The sequence below is a fragment of the Candoia aspera genome, chromosome 1, assembly GCF_035149785.1.
Source record: "Candoia aspera isolate rCanAsp1 chromosome 1, rCanAsp1.hap2, whole genome shotgun sequence".
Lineage (NCBI taxonomy): Eukaryota > Metazoa > Chordata > Lepidosauria > Squamata > Boidae > Candoia > Candoia aspera.
Genome location: NC_086153.1, coordinates 157,507,865 through 157,524,950, shown reverse-complemented (window position 1 = coordinate 157,524,950; position 17,086 = coordinate 157,507,865). Strand labels below are relative to the sequence as shown.

The 17,086-nt window shown below is 39.5% G+C and overlaps 1 protein-coding gene across 1 annotated transcript; it reads right to left on the bottom strand.

Annotated features, from left to right (window-relative positions):
* Positions 1–8,396: 8,396 nt before the first annotated feature.
* Positions 8,397–16,858, bottom strand: PROKR1 (prokineticin receptor 1). Its single transcript, XM_063291387.1, has 2 exons — positions 16,337–16,858; positions 8,397–9,124 (listed from the first exon to the last, which is right to left on the bottom strand). Exons 1-2 carry the CDS (start codon positions 16,825–16,827, stop codon positions 8,428–8,430), a joined length of 1,188 nt encoding a protein of 395 aa, XP_063147457.1. The 5' UTR covers positions 16,828–16,858; the 3' UTR covers positions 8,397–8,427.
* Positions 16,859–17,086: the final 228 nt, after the last annotated feature.

Below are 17,086 nucleotides of genomic sequence, written 5' to 3'. Positions count from 1 at the left end.
ACAGTTCAAAAGCAGCTTTATCTCAATCAAAGGAAATGTCTGTAGCTCAGGGTTGAACTGTGGAGTCCTTGGTGCTCTCTGAGCCTTGTTGTTTTCTTGCAGACGTTTCACTGCCAGGCTAGGCAACATCTTCAGTGGCACTGAAGATATTGCCTAGTCTGGGAGTGAAACGTCTGCAAGAAAACAACAAGGCTCAGAGAGCACCAAGGACTCCACAGCTTTATCTTTTTAATTACCAGTTATAGTAGGTGAAGGGGAAGAGAATTAAAAACACTTTCGTACTCTTCCCTAGAATTTGGTGACTGTTTCTGTAATTCTTGAAAAAAAAAAAAACCTAACAAAAAGAGCAAAGTCAACATGCCCAGTATTGAATTCTGAATTATTGCAATGACAATAATCCAGAAAAATGTCAGCGGAAGAATCTGTCTTACTTTTAGAAGATTTATTGCCATTTTTCAGAGTATTTCTAAAGCAGCCTATATCAGAACAATTTCTTTATATCTTTATATACACTGGAGCGTATTTCTTACATCTGACTTGATAAGCTTGGTAATGTTTCCGGTAGAAAGAATGCTTTGAATTTCAAAATATTGATGTATTCAAATTTTTTGCTCTTTTTGCACTTAAATATTTTTCAAGGCAGCTTACAAGCAACTGGAGGTAATTATGCAGCACAAGCCCAAATGCATATTCATGTTCCTGCTCTCTTTTTCTCTCACATATTCATTCAGCAATCTTTTATTAATAAGCAGCTTCTTCCTAGTAAAAGCTACCAAATGCTACTTTGGGCTGATGTTTGAGCACTCCCATGCTACAATAGCAGGCAACATTTCTTTCTGTGGTGAATAACCTGCTGGGAACAGGTTGGCTAATTATGAGGAAATGAATATTCCCTTTGAAGGGATATTTTTTATGAATCATTCCAGATTGTGTTACTCAACAGAACTAGAAGATGATGTAGAACTGATATACAAAGGGAATAAATTACTTTATTAAGGTCTGGTCAATGCCCAATGGTGATCATAGGCCCTTGTGCTCTTTAGGGATCCCAAAATAGACAACTGCACTGAAAAATGCTCATAACAGGCAACTGCACTGGAATTTCACCCTGGTTTTGCCTATGGCCAGCTTCTCATAATATAGGCAGACATTGTAAAACAAGAAGAAAAATATCATGGTTTATCCAGATATCTAGATATCTATAAAGCATTTGTTAGGCATGCATTACTTTTCCTAAGGGTTACTGTGCTGATCGGCCATTTTTGGCTATAAAAATAATGTACCAACTAGCCCTGTTTTTCTGTTTAAATCTGAAGATCAGGACAGACTTTTGAAATGGTGATGGGAATGGAACAAAGCAGGGGAAGCAAATCAGATTCTCCACTAGACATCTTTCTCTTCAGGAGCACAGAGACAACTGTTTTTCATGAAGTAACTGTCTTGAAGAACATGATTTAGATAGGAAGGTGCTTGAGTAAAGAATTGAACATACAGAAGTTGAAATGGTTATTGTTTCAATTGAACAAATACCCACTAGATTGAAAGGAGAAAATGAGAGAGTTACAACCTACAGTGTAACGTCATAAACACAAAGGGTAGAGAACCTTTGGCTTCCACAAGTTGCTGAACATCAGTTCCCATCTGTCCCACCCAGGGAGGACGGAGATTGTAGACCACAACATCTGGTGGAGGTAGGTTTTGAAGCCAATTCAGCGGCCTGCTAGAACCACTGAAATGGAGCAGAGCTTATAACACAGCTTAGAAGCTGGGACAGAAAAAGAAAGTTATCTTAGATAGCTTCAGTGAGCATGCCAGAGAAACACAGGTGATTGATCTTACACACTCAGCCCTCCCAAGCATAAAGAATCACATGCTTAGACAGATTAGGTTAAGATAAGTAAAAAGAAGCTTACTGACTTTATTTGTTGTTGCTTCTGCTACATCCATCTTGGTGGAAAAGGCGAAGTTCCTTTGTTCTTTCTTTTTCTAACTACATAGTTTGCCCTAAACTCAGCCCTACAGCTGCCAAGAGCTGTGTGGAAGAAAGGGGCAGAATCCCTCATCAAGAGAGCAGCATCCATCCTGCCTCTCCCTGGGTGGAGAAGGGGGGAAAAGAGAAAGAAAGGGGGAATGGGAGTGGCAACGAACAGCTTCCTCTGAGTTGCATTGTGGGGCAACTTAAGTTACATGTTAATGAGGCATGCTGGATTTGCCAAAACTTCCAACAGGTTTGTCATTCTTGGCCTGCAGAATTGGGATTTCTTCCAATTTCCCAGCTTTCTATAATAATTAGTCCTGTGATGACATTTGCAAATTTCTTCTGCATTTAATTACTTTTTTACTGTTCCCCTGCCATTAGAAAAGGAATAGCTTCCCTCCCCCCAAAGAACAGAGAAGAAAAAAATTGATGAAATTCTTTGGGAGGGGGCAGATTACTTGCATCAATATGTGTTAGAAGGAGTAAGTGTTGGGTCTTTCACTGTGCACTAGTCTTCAGCAGCTTGCAGGTTCCTTGGCTTCCCATGTTTCAAAGAAATAAATAATCCCAGACAGGAAGAGAAACATGATTGACAATAGCAGCAACACCTGACTGTGTCATTTCATTTGGCACTACCACTTCAGAAGTGCTACAGAAATGTTACCACCTCACAAAGAATGAGGTAGAACTGCAGAAGGCTCTTTTACAAGAGAAGGAAATGGTTAGGAATCCTTGGAAGCTTGAATAGGTACTTACTTCCCTTCTAATTAGTTGATGTTGTGGAAGAACCAGTATCAGCCACCTAAGGTGAGACACAATTCGCTATAATACATGGGCCCTCTGTCTTGCCACGTCTGGCTATGAAGCTTTTCTCTCTGTGTGTGTGTGTCTCTCAACCCCACCCTGGCCCCCCTTCAAGTCAGGTTTTCAGTCCTGGAAAAGTCCCTGCAGTATTCTTGGAAGGTTTTTCAGAAGTGGTTTGCCATTGCCTCCTTTCTGGGGCTGAGGGAGAGTGACCAGCCCAAGGTCACCCAGTGTGATGGAATGTGAGGGTGACCTTGGAAGACGGGTGGGGGGTGGGGGGGGAGAGATGCTGCCTAGGGAACAATCAGATAAAAGAGAAAGGAGCCCGCAACAGAGTAACAGCCAAAAAAAGAGACTTAGGAAGGACCCGCCCTAACTACTCAGGCAGTAAATAGGGAGGGCAGGAGATTTGTACTTTCAGACCTGCAAGATTCTGTTAATGTAGTCTTACAATAAAGTAGAATTAGCTCTTCTGGTTGTGTTTCCTGTCTGGTTTACCTGGAAGGGCTGACATCAATCTAGCAAGTCTCCCAGGGTGTTTTACTGCTTATCTAAACAATATCTGAACTTCAAAGGAATGTTTTAACATGGATAAATTGGATTTATCAATAAGTTCGGTTGAAGTACCAAAACTTGGATGTGCCCTTGGGCTCAGGGATTCCCAAAGTGTGGAGCCTATTAAAAGGTTACCCTGTATATAAGTTAGACTGCACTCTCCTCTGTCTTTTTTGTTATTGTATTCTTTTAACTGTAGCTTTTAACTGTTCTTTAAGTGGTTTTAATGGTTGGAGGCTGTGACTGTTTTGATTGGGGGCCAATCAAAAATCCACATTATAACATCTATGGTTAGAAGCTTCTGGATGTAGGGACCTGCTTTATGATTCACTTTCTGATGAGCCTGATTACACTTTTTTTGCTTATTCACCCTAACTTTGGTTTCTTCTTATGAAACTATACATGCTCAGTCTCCCAGTTGACCCAGTTGTAGGTCAAACTCATGCAGTTCTGTGATGCTGCTTTGTATTTGTATTTCCAGCTAAATGCCCTGCTATTTCTGCTAGAGGTTTCTATGCCTTTGCTTGGTTGTGCTTATTAGCTGTTTGTTCTTTATCTTTTGGTCTCCTGTGATCTTTTCTTCCTTGCAATTTTAATTATGTCTGTTTCATCTTCTCATCTTGGGGTACTTTGATTTATTTATTTATTTATCAAATTTGTCACTGCCCATCTCCTCCCACCAGAGGGATTTAAGTTTAAGAATGTCTAAAACTTTTGTTTAGCTGTGCCCCTTGTGGTAGACCCCATAAGCTTGATGATTAAGGTATCAATGCCTACATGTTTTTGTGGTGAAGGCTTGTGTCTTCTTTTTAGGAGTAGGAAGCACAATGCTGTGGTGGTTCTTCTCCTTCCTTCGGGGCTGGTTCCAGTTGATGTTGGCAGGGGGGAAAGGTCTGGCCCAAGACCCAATTTCTGTGGATTCCTCTCTCAGCTCCTATTTACTTTCTACATGAAACCACTGATACAATCAGTATGAGATGAGGTATCATCAATTTACTGATGGCTATGGCTTAACCCAAGCAAAACAGAGTGGCTATGGGTTTTGGGTCCCCTGAGTCTGGGGACTCTCCATTTTTAGTTCTGGATGGGGGTGAAATCCCCCAGACAAAACTGATGCACAACTTGGCAGTTCTCTTGGACCCTCAGCTCTTGCTGAAAGACCAAGTGGAAGACATGGCCATGAGGGCCTTTCCACAAAACTCTTATGCACTAATTGCACCAGTTCATAGGTCAGGAGGTCCTGCCCATGGTTAGTCACGGCTTGGTAACCTCCTGTTTGGACTATTGTGATACACTTTACATGGTGCTGCCCTTGAAGACTATCCAGAAACTGCAGTTAGTCCAGAATGCAGTGGCGTGGGTAGTTATGGATACACCATGATATGCTTATGTAACATCTCTGCTATGTGTGTTGTGTGCTATGCGTGACAGAAGGGAGAAGGCTGCAATTCAGAGATGTTCTTACCAGTATATGCTTTATGTGCTGTTGGGAGATGTATTTTGGGTGAGGTATTGATAGGTCTCCAGAGCTTATCACCCCTGGTCTGAAGATGTGACTGGAAGAATCATTTCAATACCTGTATGTTTTTTATCTGTTTCTAACAAGAGAATGTATCATCATGCAGGAAGCTTAGCTTAAACATATATTTTGCTATATTGCTTATTGGTAGTTTTAATGAAGTTATTTGTACTGTTTATTTGTGTTTGTGTGTGTCATATTTGGTACATCAACATTCAAAGTACACATACAGCACTCACAATTAATTCCTAAGTTGGGGATTCTGGGCAAGTCTACAGATGATGGGTAATAAGGGAGAATAAAAGCTTAAATTTACACTATGATGGATGCTATCCACCTTCTACATGAACATATCAAACCCCTGCTTCTCTGGATAATTAGTTCCATGGTTGAGCCATTAATTAAATAGACTTTAATTGGGCCCTTGTTTCTATTATCTCTCCCACTGCTAAATAAATCCAGTAAAGCTAGAAAGTTAGTGTTATCATTACTCTTAACTATTTTTAAGGATGGTGACTGTCATAGGCATCTGCAGCAAGCCATGGTGATGGAAGAAGCACAACACATACCCTATCCTTGAGTCCTGACATCTAATGCAAGTATGTGAGTTATGATATTTGTGTTATGCTGTGGTGCAGGTTTTGTCGCCAGTTTTCCTTGCCCTCCCTTGGAGACACCTATAATTGTTGTATTTCACTTTTATATATTTATTGTCATAGAATATGTTTAACTGCATTGTTTTTTGAGTCTTCTCTAGTTCTGAGTGCAAGAGATGGGGAAAATGTGGAAAAAACATATATTTGAGATAAATCCCTTTCAAATGAGCCCTACTGCCCTTAAAAACTGTTGATAGGCATATAGCATCTTGCAGGTTGTCACATCTTAACATTTTATTAAGCATTGTGAACCTTCTCTCCCACATTGATTCATAAGTAGACAGGACAAAAGCTTCACTTGACATCAAAACTAGCTTTACGAAATGACCAATGTTTGTAGCAGTACAATATGAAATCCATGAATCATAACAAATGAAGCCAAACTATTCTGATTTGCATTCAGGCTATAACTGTTTCAGCAATGTGGATTCTTCAAGAATTAATCACAAGGAGTATGATGAACATAATAGCACTGGTTTTCTGGAAGTTTATGAAGAGTTTATCAGTGTGGGTTGCACAACGGTGTTGTTGTCAAAGCATATAATGAACAGCCAATTGAGCCTACAGTCACTCTTACTTTATTTTGGAGTAAGTCCCAGTAGGTTTGATGGGATAATTTTGAGTAAACCTGCATATGCTTGGCTACAAGGGACAAGATGATCACACTAACAAAGATCATAATCCAGAACTAACCATCTGTTCTCATTCTTCAAGTGCTAGCATGGGATTATGGTATTTGGAGAGAAGAGTAAGAATGTTAAAATAATTAGAGCTACCCAAATATTCAACTGCAAACCTGTTTCTTTCCAGGGCATCCAAAGTTGCTGGATCTTTCAAATAAGCTTATTAACTGGATATGCTTTTAATGACTTATAAAATATCCTGGAGAAATATTTTGAGTAGGTAGCCTGACATGAACAATTCAGGAATCCTCTGCCCAAGTTGGGGTAATTCTCCTTCCTATGGCAGCCATTGGGGGTGGAGCCCAGAACTCTTTTGCCCAATCTGGGGCTCCCTCCAAATGGGTGGAACTTCAACTCCCAGAATGCTCAGCAATAGCCATGCTAAATGGATAGATTTCTGTTCCCAATCAAAATGATGCCAGGATGATGCAAGCTTTGCCTTATCATACATATAGTACATGGTAACATCATGCAGAAGTACATAGCGGGCAGCATGTATTTGCCACTTGTCACATTGCACCCATGCAGACACTTAAGGCTGGCTGGGGAATTCCAGGAGCTGAAGTCCTCCACACATCAGGAGGTTGCTCATATTCAGCAAGGCTGGTTCACAATATTTGGTAGGTTCCCTGGCTTTCTTGAGTGCATTATTTGGGGGAGAGAGAGAGGACATTTTGGTTCCAGGAGAGAAGAAGAGAACACCTTTTATCAGACAACACTTGTTTCTGTGTTTCAGATTATTTGCAATGTTTACTTTGCATTTTTCAAGTCATAGTTAAATATTGGTAATAAAGTACAAATGAATACATGCACCTGACATAAAATGCACAATGTCTGGGCTTCTTCCACCTCTCAGCTTTCCCAGTTTATTCTGTAAATATATAGTTTCACTTCCCCAAATTATGTATAGGTGTGTTAACTGATCTCTACTGCTTCTTCTACTATCTGAGTACCACAAGTATAATTTTGATGGCCTTCTACTCAGCCCTTGAATTACAGGGAGGCAGAATAGCCTCACCTCTTTACAGTATCTTTTGAACCAAGTCACCAGCTTTAGAAGGCTCTAAGAGAATGGGAATGGATGGGGCATCTCAAAAAACTATGGTCCAGGTCAGTGTTTCTCAACCATGCTGGCTGGGGAATTCTGGAAGTTGAAGTCCAGACATCTTAAAGTTGCCAAGATTGAGAAAGACTGGTTCAGAGGGTAGTATGAAGTAGCAAGTGCCATTATATTTTTAAGTACCAAATAGATCCTCACATACCTATGTAGCTTGTTGTTAATCAGCATTAAACAATAGACAATCCCATTGGAGTCATAACAGAGTTGGGTGGCCTATAAATTTAATTAAATAAATAAATAAAAATTAAAAGGTGATTGTAATAATAATAATAATAATAATAATAATAATAATAATAATACCACCTTACATTTTATAAATATAGGGCTCTGTTTTTTCCCAGCATAAATGTAAGTGAAATCTACAGTACATCCATTAGATTTGAGAAATGGAAGAGGCTGACTGAGAGAAAATATAGCAGCTCTAACTATCAAGTCTGCAACAGGAATAAAAAACATGACATTCATACATCTATAAAGGGCTGATATCAATAGGCAACAAGATTTCTGCAGTTAAAGGATACTACTGAACTGAAGAACAATATTGCAAAGAGCAGAGCAGACATTTTACAGAAATTTCAACTAATTCCAGCCATTCTAGTGTCCATCTTAGGGGACCTTATCACAGGACTGGGATTGCTTGGGTAGGTTCTGATAATATATGAAGTATTTTGAAGCCCATTGATCCATAACAAAGCAGCTGGTTGATGATAAAAGGCTCCTTGCCTTTCTCTGTCTTACACATGCAGTGAGTTGGTTTGTTGTTTGCCTCTGTCCTGATGTGAAGCAATGGGGATTTTGATCAGAGTCAAGAAAGAAGCTTAGATTTGGGAATAATCCTATTTTATATCATTTCCTGATTTCCAGTCTAGGTGTCAATATAATTTCACACCAGAGGAACTGAGTCACAACAAAGTGGAGTGACTGGCAAAGCTGGTTGATTCCTAGTGTTCTGCTTTTTGGAGCATTTCAGGGACCTTATTCAGTCTGTGTTCTGCCTAGCAGCACCTTCCCTGGTAAATTTTGACATATTAAAAAAAAAAAAGGAAAGGAAAAAAAGCAGTGAGTGAATGACGCTATAGGACCTTGGCTGTGAGACAATGTCTGGCAAGATTTCATTTTAGTCTAATGCAGTCCACCTCCTCAGTGATGGGCATTGCGCTGGTTCTGATGTCCATATCTACACTAGCCTTGGATCCATGGTAGGTGGACCTCCACCGAAGCAGCATAATTTTCTTGAAGTATTTCATGGTGTTGTTCTTGACTGTCACAAAGCACATGGTGTTTATCATGCTATTGCTCATGGCAATGCACTCGACTATGTAGAAGGCTGTCAAGTAATGCTTTTCCTTCACAAAGACTGTGGGGAAGAAGTCACGGACAATTGTGAAGCCATAGAAGGGTGCCCAGCAGAGAACATAGGCAGTTAGGATGCACATGAGCACCAGCACAGTTTTCCTTCTGCAGCGAAGCCTTTTTCTGATCTGCTCTGTCTGGAAGCCCGGCACAGTTTTAAACCAAAGCTCCCGTGAGATCCTGGCATAGCAGAGAGTCATGGTGAAAACTGGTCCAACAAACTCGACACCAAAGATGAAAAGGAAATAGGATTTGTAATATATCTGCTGATCCACTGGCCAAATCTGTCCACAGAAAAACTTCTTTTGGTTTTTGATCATGAATAGTTCAGTCTCAGTTGCAAAATATGCTGATGGTATTGCAATGATTAGGGACACGATCCACACAAAAGCAATTAGGCAGGTTGCTGTCTGATAATTCATCCGAGGTTTCAGGGGGTGAACAATGGCAAGGTACCTGCAAAATACAGAAGTTTCCAAATTTATATTAGAAAAGAGCTGCTTGTTTTGTTTGTTTCAAACGAGCTGATGGTAATTAACAGAAATGGCAACTTGCTTTATTGGCCTGAATCATAGAACTGCTCCCATTCCAGGGTTTAAGAAATATAATTGTAGATAGAGACTGTATCATTGATATAATGCTATTAATCCCAATCAGGAGATTGGGAAAGTGCATTATCATGCATTCAAAGCCCTAGTTTATATATATTTTTTCACCTGGGGAATGTAACCCCCATCATCCACATTGCTCTGTAGACTCCAAATACAGCTTTCCCTACTTGTCACACCCCAGAACTGTTGCACTACTATTCCCACTATCCCTTGGCAGAATAGGGTGTTGCTAACTATAGTTTATACACATCTTCAGGCCACCAAGTTGGAAGAAGCTACCCTAATATTTGATCAAAAGGCTGCTTCCACTAATGTAGCAGTGCAGAGCATCAAATGATAAACTGCCCTTAGAGATTCATAGGAAGTGGCATTATAACTCAAGGAAAAAAAACATGTAGGCAAGATATCACTTGTTCAGAGGAATCTGGGATCATTCTTCTGTGATTTCTTCAGATTTCAGGATAAGCCTGCAGACCCTGGTCACAAACATACATGGTGCCTGCACAATGTACAGCACTTCCAAGTGGGGTTTATTTCAGCCATTGTCATGCTGTTTATAATATAAAATCAGGGAGATACTTTACAGCAGTGTTTCTCAACCTTGGCAAGTCAAAGATGTGTGGACTTCAACTCCCAGAATTCCCCAGCCAGCATGCTGGCTGGGAAATTCTGGGAGTTGAAGTCCACACAACTTCAAGATGCCAAGGTTGAGAAACACTGTTTTACAGCATTGATTAATCTCATTGGCAGCCTCCTACTACAGCATTCTCAATGCTTTCCTGAAATGTGAGCCCTTTAACTGCATTGTTCAAAGCATCGTGTGCCTGCCCATCACATGGTTGCCAGCTACTCAAATAGGCAGAACTGGTGCACTCTGTATGACACACACTGCCAGTTCATTCTCCTCTGAAAGAAACATTTTTTTTAGTCAAGCAGGAACAGAACATGGTCATGTTGCAGGACCTAGCCAAAGACAAGAACTTGGTATTGGTTTTCAATACCTTTTGTGAATTAGATGTCTGATGGGAAAATCCCATTCTATCACCAGTGAAATTATCTAAGATGTATAAAGGAACTTCCAATCAATATTGGAAATGTAAAAACATCAGTGGGAAAGAATGTGGTTAAAAGGATTGAAATTCACATTGTCTTATAACTTAAGAGAGAATTTTTATCAAATGATGTGCCATTGGTATATGTCACCAGAGAAATTATCTATGATGTATAAAGGTACTTTAGGTACTGTTGGAAATGTGAAAAGCATGAAGGGACATTTTACCATGCATGGTGGACTTGTGAAAAAGTGAAAAAATATTGGATTCAAATACACATGATGCAGAGAATTTTAAAAATTAACATTCAGATGAAATCAGAATTTTTCTTCTAGTCTTTTCTAATTGACTTATGGATAGTCAATTAGAAAAGACTCATGGGCAATTGGGTTCACATATGGTGACTGCAGTGTGGTTATTACACACACAAAGATGGAAAAATACAGAAATATTCATAACAGAAGAATGGATTGTGAAGATGGTAGAATTTGCAGAAATGGTTAAATTGACTTGATTAGAGAAGAAACAGCAACTATTTTTATAAAAGACTGGAAACCTTTTATGGACTTTTTGCTGAAAACGGATAAAAATGAACTGGTGATTTCTGGATTCATTGATTAAAAAGGGCTGTGCATGAGAAGAAGGGAACTACATTGTGTAATTTTGAAGGAAGGAAGTGGTATCAAGTATGTCTATAACTGTTGTAAAGAAGATTGGAAGTTGCTTCTTTAAGTATCTTTTTCCCCCTCTTTTTCTTTGCTCTCTATTGTTTTCAACACTTTTTTCTTTATCTTTTTTCCTTTCCTACTTTTCTTCTATATTTTTGTGTTTATTTTTTAATTTTGTAAAAATTTATATATATATATATATATATATATATACATATACACACACACACACACACACACACATACATACAGTATACACACACACGCACACAAATATACACACACACACATACACACACATACATACAACTGTATATATACAGTATATATATAAAAGAAACGTGGAAAACATGGAGGATCATTTTACCATGCATGGTGGACTTGTGCAAAAGCAAAAGCAAAAAAAAATGGATACAAGTACATACATTGATGCAGAGAATTTAAAAATTAATATTCAAATGAAACCAGAACCTCTTCTATTGGGACTTACAGATAGTCAATTAAAAAAGACTTATGGAAGATTGGTTTTGTATATGGTGACTGCAGCAAGGTTATAATACATACAAAGATGGAAAAACACTGAAATAGCGACAATGGAGAAATGGATGGTGAAGATGATGGAATTAGCAGAAATGGCAAAATTGACCTGTCTGATCAAGGACAAGACAAGTACTTTTATTAAAGACTGGAAACTGTTTATGGACTTTTCGCTGAAAATGAAAAAAAAAATCTGGTGATTTAGGGATTTGCTGATTGAAAAGGGTTGGATATGGGAAGAAGGGAAATATGATATAATTTTAAAGAGGAGGTGTGAAGATCTGTTTGCTAGTAACTGCTGTTAAGAAGATTGGGTGTCGCTTCTTTATATATTTTTCTTTTCTTGTATCTATTTGCATTTTCTCTCTTATACTTTTCTCACTATCTCACTTCACTTTTTTCTTTAATTTCACTTTATATTACTTTATGTTTTTCTTTTATATCTGAGAAATTTTTTAATAAAAATCATTATTAGAAAAAAAGAAAATTCCACTAAAACAAAAGGAAATCCCCAGAATGCAGTATGGCATGTAGAACACATTAAAGCCCCTTGCTGGGCCAGACCTTTTGGCAAAAGGGGTGTGACTAGAAAGCTGGTCAGGAACTGGGAAAGTCACTCTATAAGGTAGATCAGACTAAGAAACAGACCCTGTGTGGGCCTAAAGCTATTTTTATTGTAACAGAATCTTGCAAATCTGAATGTGCTTCCATTCCTCCTCCTTTTTGTTGGAAGTCCTGGCAAATCCAGCATGCTGCTCTGCTCTCCATTCATCAGGGCCATGTGCTCGAGCCTTGATGAAGAATTCTGCCCCTTTCTTCCATGCAGCTCTTGGCAGTTGTAGGGCTGAGAGTTTAGGGCAAACTAAGTATTTAGAAGGAAAAGAAGAACAAAGGAACTTCATCTTTTCCACCAAGATGGATGTAACAGAAACAAAGAATAAAGTCAGTAAAACTCTTTTACACTTATCTTAACCTAATCTGTCTAAGCGTGTGATTCTTTATGCTTGGGAGGGCTGAATGTGTAAGATCAATAACCTGTGTTTCTTTGGCATGCTCACTGAAGCTATCTTAAGACAATTTTCTTTTTCTGTGCCAGCTTCTCAGCTGTGTTATAAGCTCTGCTCCATTTCAGTGGTTCTAGCAGGCCACTGAATTGGCTTCACTTTTATCTTCATGTGATTTGGGGGGGGGGGCTGTAAAAGGCATTTTTGTAAACCACTTTCTTGGCCTGGGCTCAAGCCTTGTTTATCTGATTGTTGCCTTGGTAGCGGTTCTTCTCTCTGCCCTTCAAGGCCGTCCACTATACTTAGTACACCTAATCAGAAAAACAACCTCAAGGGAAAAAGAAGCCAATGTCACCAGAACTGGGGTTGTCTCTTGGTAGACAATCAAGGGGAGCATTCTGTCCTATCACTGGAGGAGGAAAGTGAGGCATGAGAAGGTATAAAACAAGAAGTGCAAGGAATGGCCTGTTTATTAAATGTTAACAATCCAGGCTTAGACTGTGTATGTAATGGTTTCTTACCTGAAGGTTTAGCAAAAGATACTGCTATGCAGGTGAACTCCTAATAGGCATAAACATTACATAGATGTAGCCCCCAGTGTGGTTGGCCAATCATCGTAATTATTACCAAACAAGCCACTTCATATCAGCCCTTTGAAATAATCCAGACCAGGAAACCAAAATCACGAATGCTAATACTACTTTTATTATAAGATTTTTAAAAATCCATTCAGTCGTGTCCGATTCTCAGAGACTGCCTGGACAAGTCCCTGCAGTTTTCTTGGCAAGGTTTTTCAGAAGTGGTTTGCCATTGCCTCCTTCCTAGGGCTGAGAGAGAGGGACTGGCCCAAGGTCACCCAGCTGGCCTCCTGCCTCAGGCGGGACTAGAACTCACCGTCTCCTGGATTCTAGCCTGATGCCTTAACCACTACACAAACTGGCTCTCATTATAAGGTTAGAGTAACAGAATCTTGCAAGTCTGAAAGCACTTTCCCCCTCCCCTGCCTTTACATTCCAGAGAACCAGGGAGGGTCAATTCTGAGACGCTTTCTCTACCCCCATCCCTCCTTCGGCTCAGATTTATTTTATCAGACCATTGTCTAGGCTGCGGCTCTTCCTCCTGTCTCTCAAGGTTATTCCCACAGCTATTATACTTTATGGCTGTGTACAATATAAAGATCCATACATTGATACTTGAAATACATAGTTTATGGCTTAATGATATGTGCGAATCAGGCCACTATAGATTGTTTATAGTGCCATGGCTTAGTGTGATGTGCAAACCTTGAGTCTGTATGCTTTGGGTGACCGACAGAGTGTGAGAATTATAGTCCCGTGTGAAGCGGTCTGGATGTGCATTGAGATGGTACAGTTTGCTTCGCTGAGGCTCAGAGGCAATGCGATGTGGCACTTTATGTCATCTTGAAGTCCTGGCCAGCAGTTCTAATAGCCTGAAGAGGCTTCTGAGCCTGAGCAGGATGCCTCTTCCAGAAATGGGAAGCCTCTTCTACTATTTGGAATTGCTAGGGAAGGCGTCAGAGGTGAAGAAAAGCCACACAATTGCTGCTTCTTTAATACGTGGTGTGCGTCTATGTGGGAGGATGGGGATGCTGGTCATAGCATTTCTTCAATTAGGTGATTGGACTGAAGCCAATGAAGCTTTGCATAGCCCCAGGGAACTATTTGTCAGTGTTCCCCACATAGTTCTGTTAGCTCTTCAAGAAATGTCAGGATGTACTAACCTCTTCAGATATTTTTTATACACTGGAATGAGTTTCTATTCACAGAAGCTTAAAAGAGAATGATCGAATATCAGTTTATATCCTTTCTGTTCTCTCTACATCACAGTGACATTCTCCAAACTCCGGCTATACAATAAACAATCAGATCTTGCTTTTTCTTTATTACCAAATCTTCTCTGCTGCAGCCTAATATTTTCCATTTCACTGCTTCCACAATATTTTCTATTTAACCTTTGCTGAGCAAGTGGTTCCCATTATCAGATCCAACATCTCAGGGGGTGATGCAGGTAGTATACAATATGTGTGTAATAAAATTATTTCTGATACTATACATCACAGAGTAAACTATTTGAATGGAGGAGTATACACTTCCCTGCACATTACTATTAATCTGGCATCTTTAAAAAGGTAAATATTTAGAAAACCATGTTGGTGCATCACATCATTTCAAATATAATGTTGGTATCTTTAGAGTGGATCCAGATTTTAAATGAGAAAGGCCAATTCCAGTTCTTCCAGATTTACTAGCCCATCCTTCAAACATATCACTAACATAATTGCCTATAAAAACAGATATGCTAAAGAACGGATCAATTTATATTCCAAATTTGCTATCAGAATATTGAATATTTCAAGGGCCACTGAAGGTTGATGTCCTGAACAATTTCCAAGAATAAGCTGCTGTACAAAAAGGAAATAACGCTTGAACAGAAAGGATAGTTTTCTTTCTATGATATCCTCTGGGCAAACCTTCCACAATGTGGCACTCAATCACAAATGAGTGGGATTATATCCCCATTATCCCCAGCTACAGACAGCATGCCAGAGGGCAGTGCTGGTTAAGGAGATGGGGATTGTAGTTCAGCTGTCTGAAAGCAGGCTGATACCAAAAGTGTTTTTCATACAAGTATCTGACACTAGGAGTTGCTGCTAACAGAGCATGTACACCTATTTTATCCAAACTTCGCCATTTTCAAATGCAGAAGAATCCCATAAATTACTTTGGGGTGCTATTTAAATCTTACAGAAAAGCCTGCAGATTTACATAATTGCTTTAATGTAGGATTGTTGCCTGAAACAATGGATTCCCTTGTGGAGGGAAAATTGGGCAATCTTTGTTCATGATTGGTGTTTCATTGCAGCCTCCTTAATAATTATACTGTACAGATATTCCTTTCAGCCTCACTTATGTTCCATATTTGAACACTGTTCATATTCTTCAAGATATTTCAAAACCAACATTTGAAATATAGTAAATGGCTTGGTGATCAGGTCCCACTAGGGAAAACAAAGCAATAGCACTTTGATTTATATCTGAGATGTGTACAAGATGCTGTTTCAGTCTGAGCATTCTAAAACTGAAAAAGCAAATCTTATTTCAAAGGACAGTAGGCAATCGGGAGCAAAAAACAATTCTCAAAAATGTTTTGTTTTAAATCTGCAAATTACCTTCTTCTGCAAATGACAATAATACCAGCATGTGAAACAAACGAAGATCTGGGCTTTTGAAAATAAAAAGCTTATTACTTTTGAACCATTTCCAGCAACCACAGAATCCTTCTCTTCTACATAACCACTTCTAAAGAGCAGAGGGCCATCACATATCATTAATGTAGCAACACAGGATCACTGGAATTCCAGTGAAAAGCCATTGATATCAGTCTTGGAAAGCCAGAATAGACTATCCCGAGCAGATGTATAAGAGGAAGACCTCTGTCCAAACCTGGGGTGTTGGGGGTGGTAAATTGCTAAATACCAGGTCTATGGTCCCATTTTCATCCTGCACACTGCTCTGCCAAGACCCAGCAACCTCTGTCAGATGTTCCCTTCTAGCACTTTTTATTATAATTTTCTACTTTTGATGTCAAATGATAACTGTGATTTATCTTTCAGTGAGATGATGGTGAAGGGCTCTGAAATGGAAGGAAGGCTTCAAAGTCCAATAAATCATACACTTTTTTAAAAAGAAAAGAGGAATCAGGAAATTAATTTCAAGAACATTAGATAAAGCAATTCTTGGCTACAGTCAACCCTGTTTTCCCAATATCCCCTTACCTGTCCACAGCAATAGCCAAGAGTGCATTAGTTGAAACATAGAGGGAGACAGTGCGCAAGTAATTGATGGAGGCACAGAGGATATGGCCATGTTCCCAGGATAGCTGGCGCACCACATAGTAGTCCATCTCAAATGGACAGCAAACAATGGCCACAATAAAGTCTGAGATAGCCAGGTTTGCAATGAGAAGATTGGTGAGATTCCGCAGCTTCTTATAACGGATGAGAGCGGCAATGAAAATGAAATTGCCAATACCGCAGACCAACATGATGCCAGCCAGTGCCACACCAATGACAATTTTGGCAGCAAAGAAAGTGCGAGTCTTTGTCACATCATCATCATCCAAGAGCAGATCATAGTCACTGTAGCTGAAGTTGAATGGGAAGGTGAAGTTTTGGTAAGCAGGGAAGTCTCCAATATGGTTGCTATAGATAGCAGCAAAGTTGGTATTCGGGTGTGTGTTATTGGGGTGATGTGCTTCCTGCTTCATGGTGGTGTTCTTGTCTCTCTTTTCTTCAGTGATGCTGTATTGAACTTTATCTTTTCACCATCACCCATGGGAGAAATCTCACAGTTCTGTAAGTCATGTTCTCAACATCTTCAGCAACAGCTGTATCATTTCTTACCTTTCAAGTCAGGAAAGAAGTAAAGCCACTTAGAGAAAGGGTAACATGCAACTCATTCCAACAAAGCTTAACTCTATGCATGGCACAGATTGGAAATGACAGACCAAACGACAGACCAAACAA

What these genes read in the sequence shown, in the direction of transcription:
- PROKR1 (XM_063291387.1), bottom strand. Translation starts at nt 16,827, where the DNA reads ATGAAGCAGGAAGCACATCACCCCAATAACACACACCCGAATACCAAC. An exon ending in TTGGCTATTGCTGTGGACAG is followed by an intron (nt 9,125 to 16,336) that starts GTAAGGGGATAT and finishes TGTATTTTGCAG; the next exon opens with GTACCTTGCCATTGTTCACC.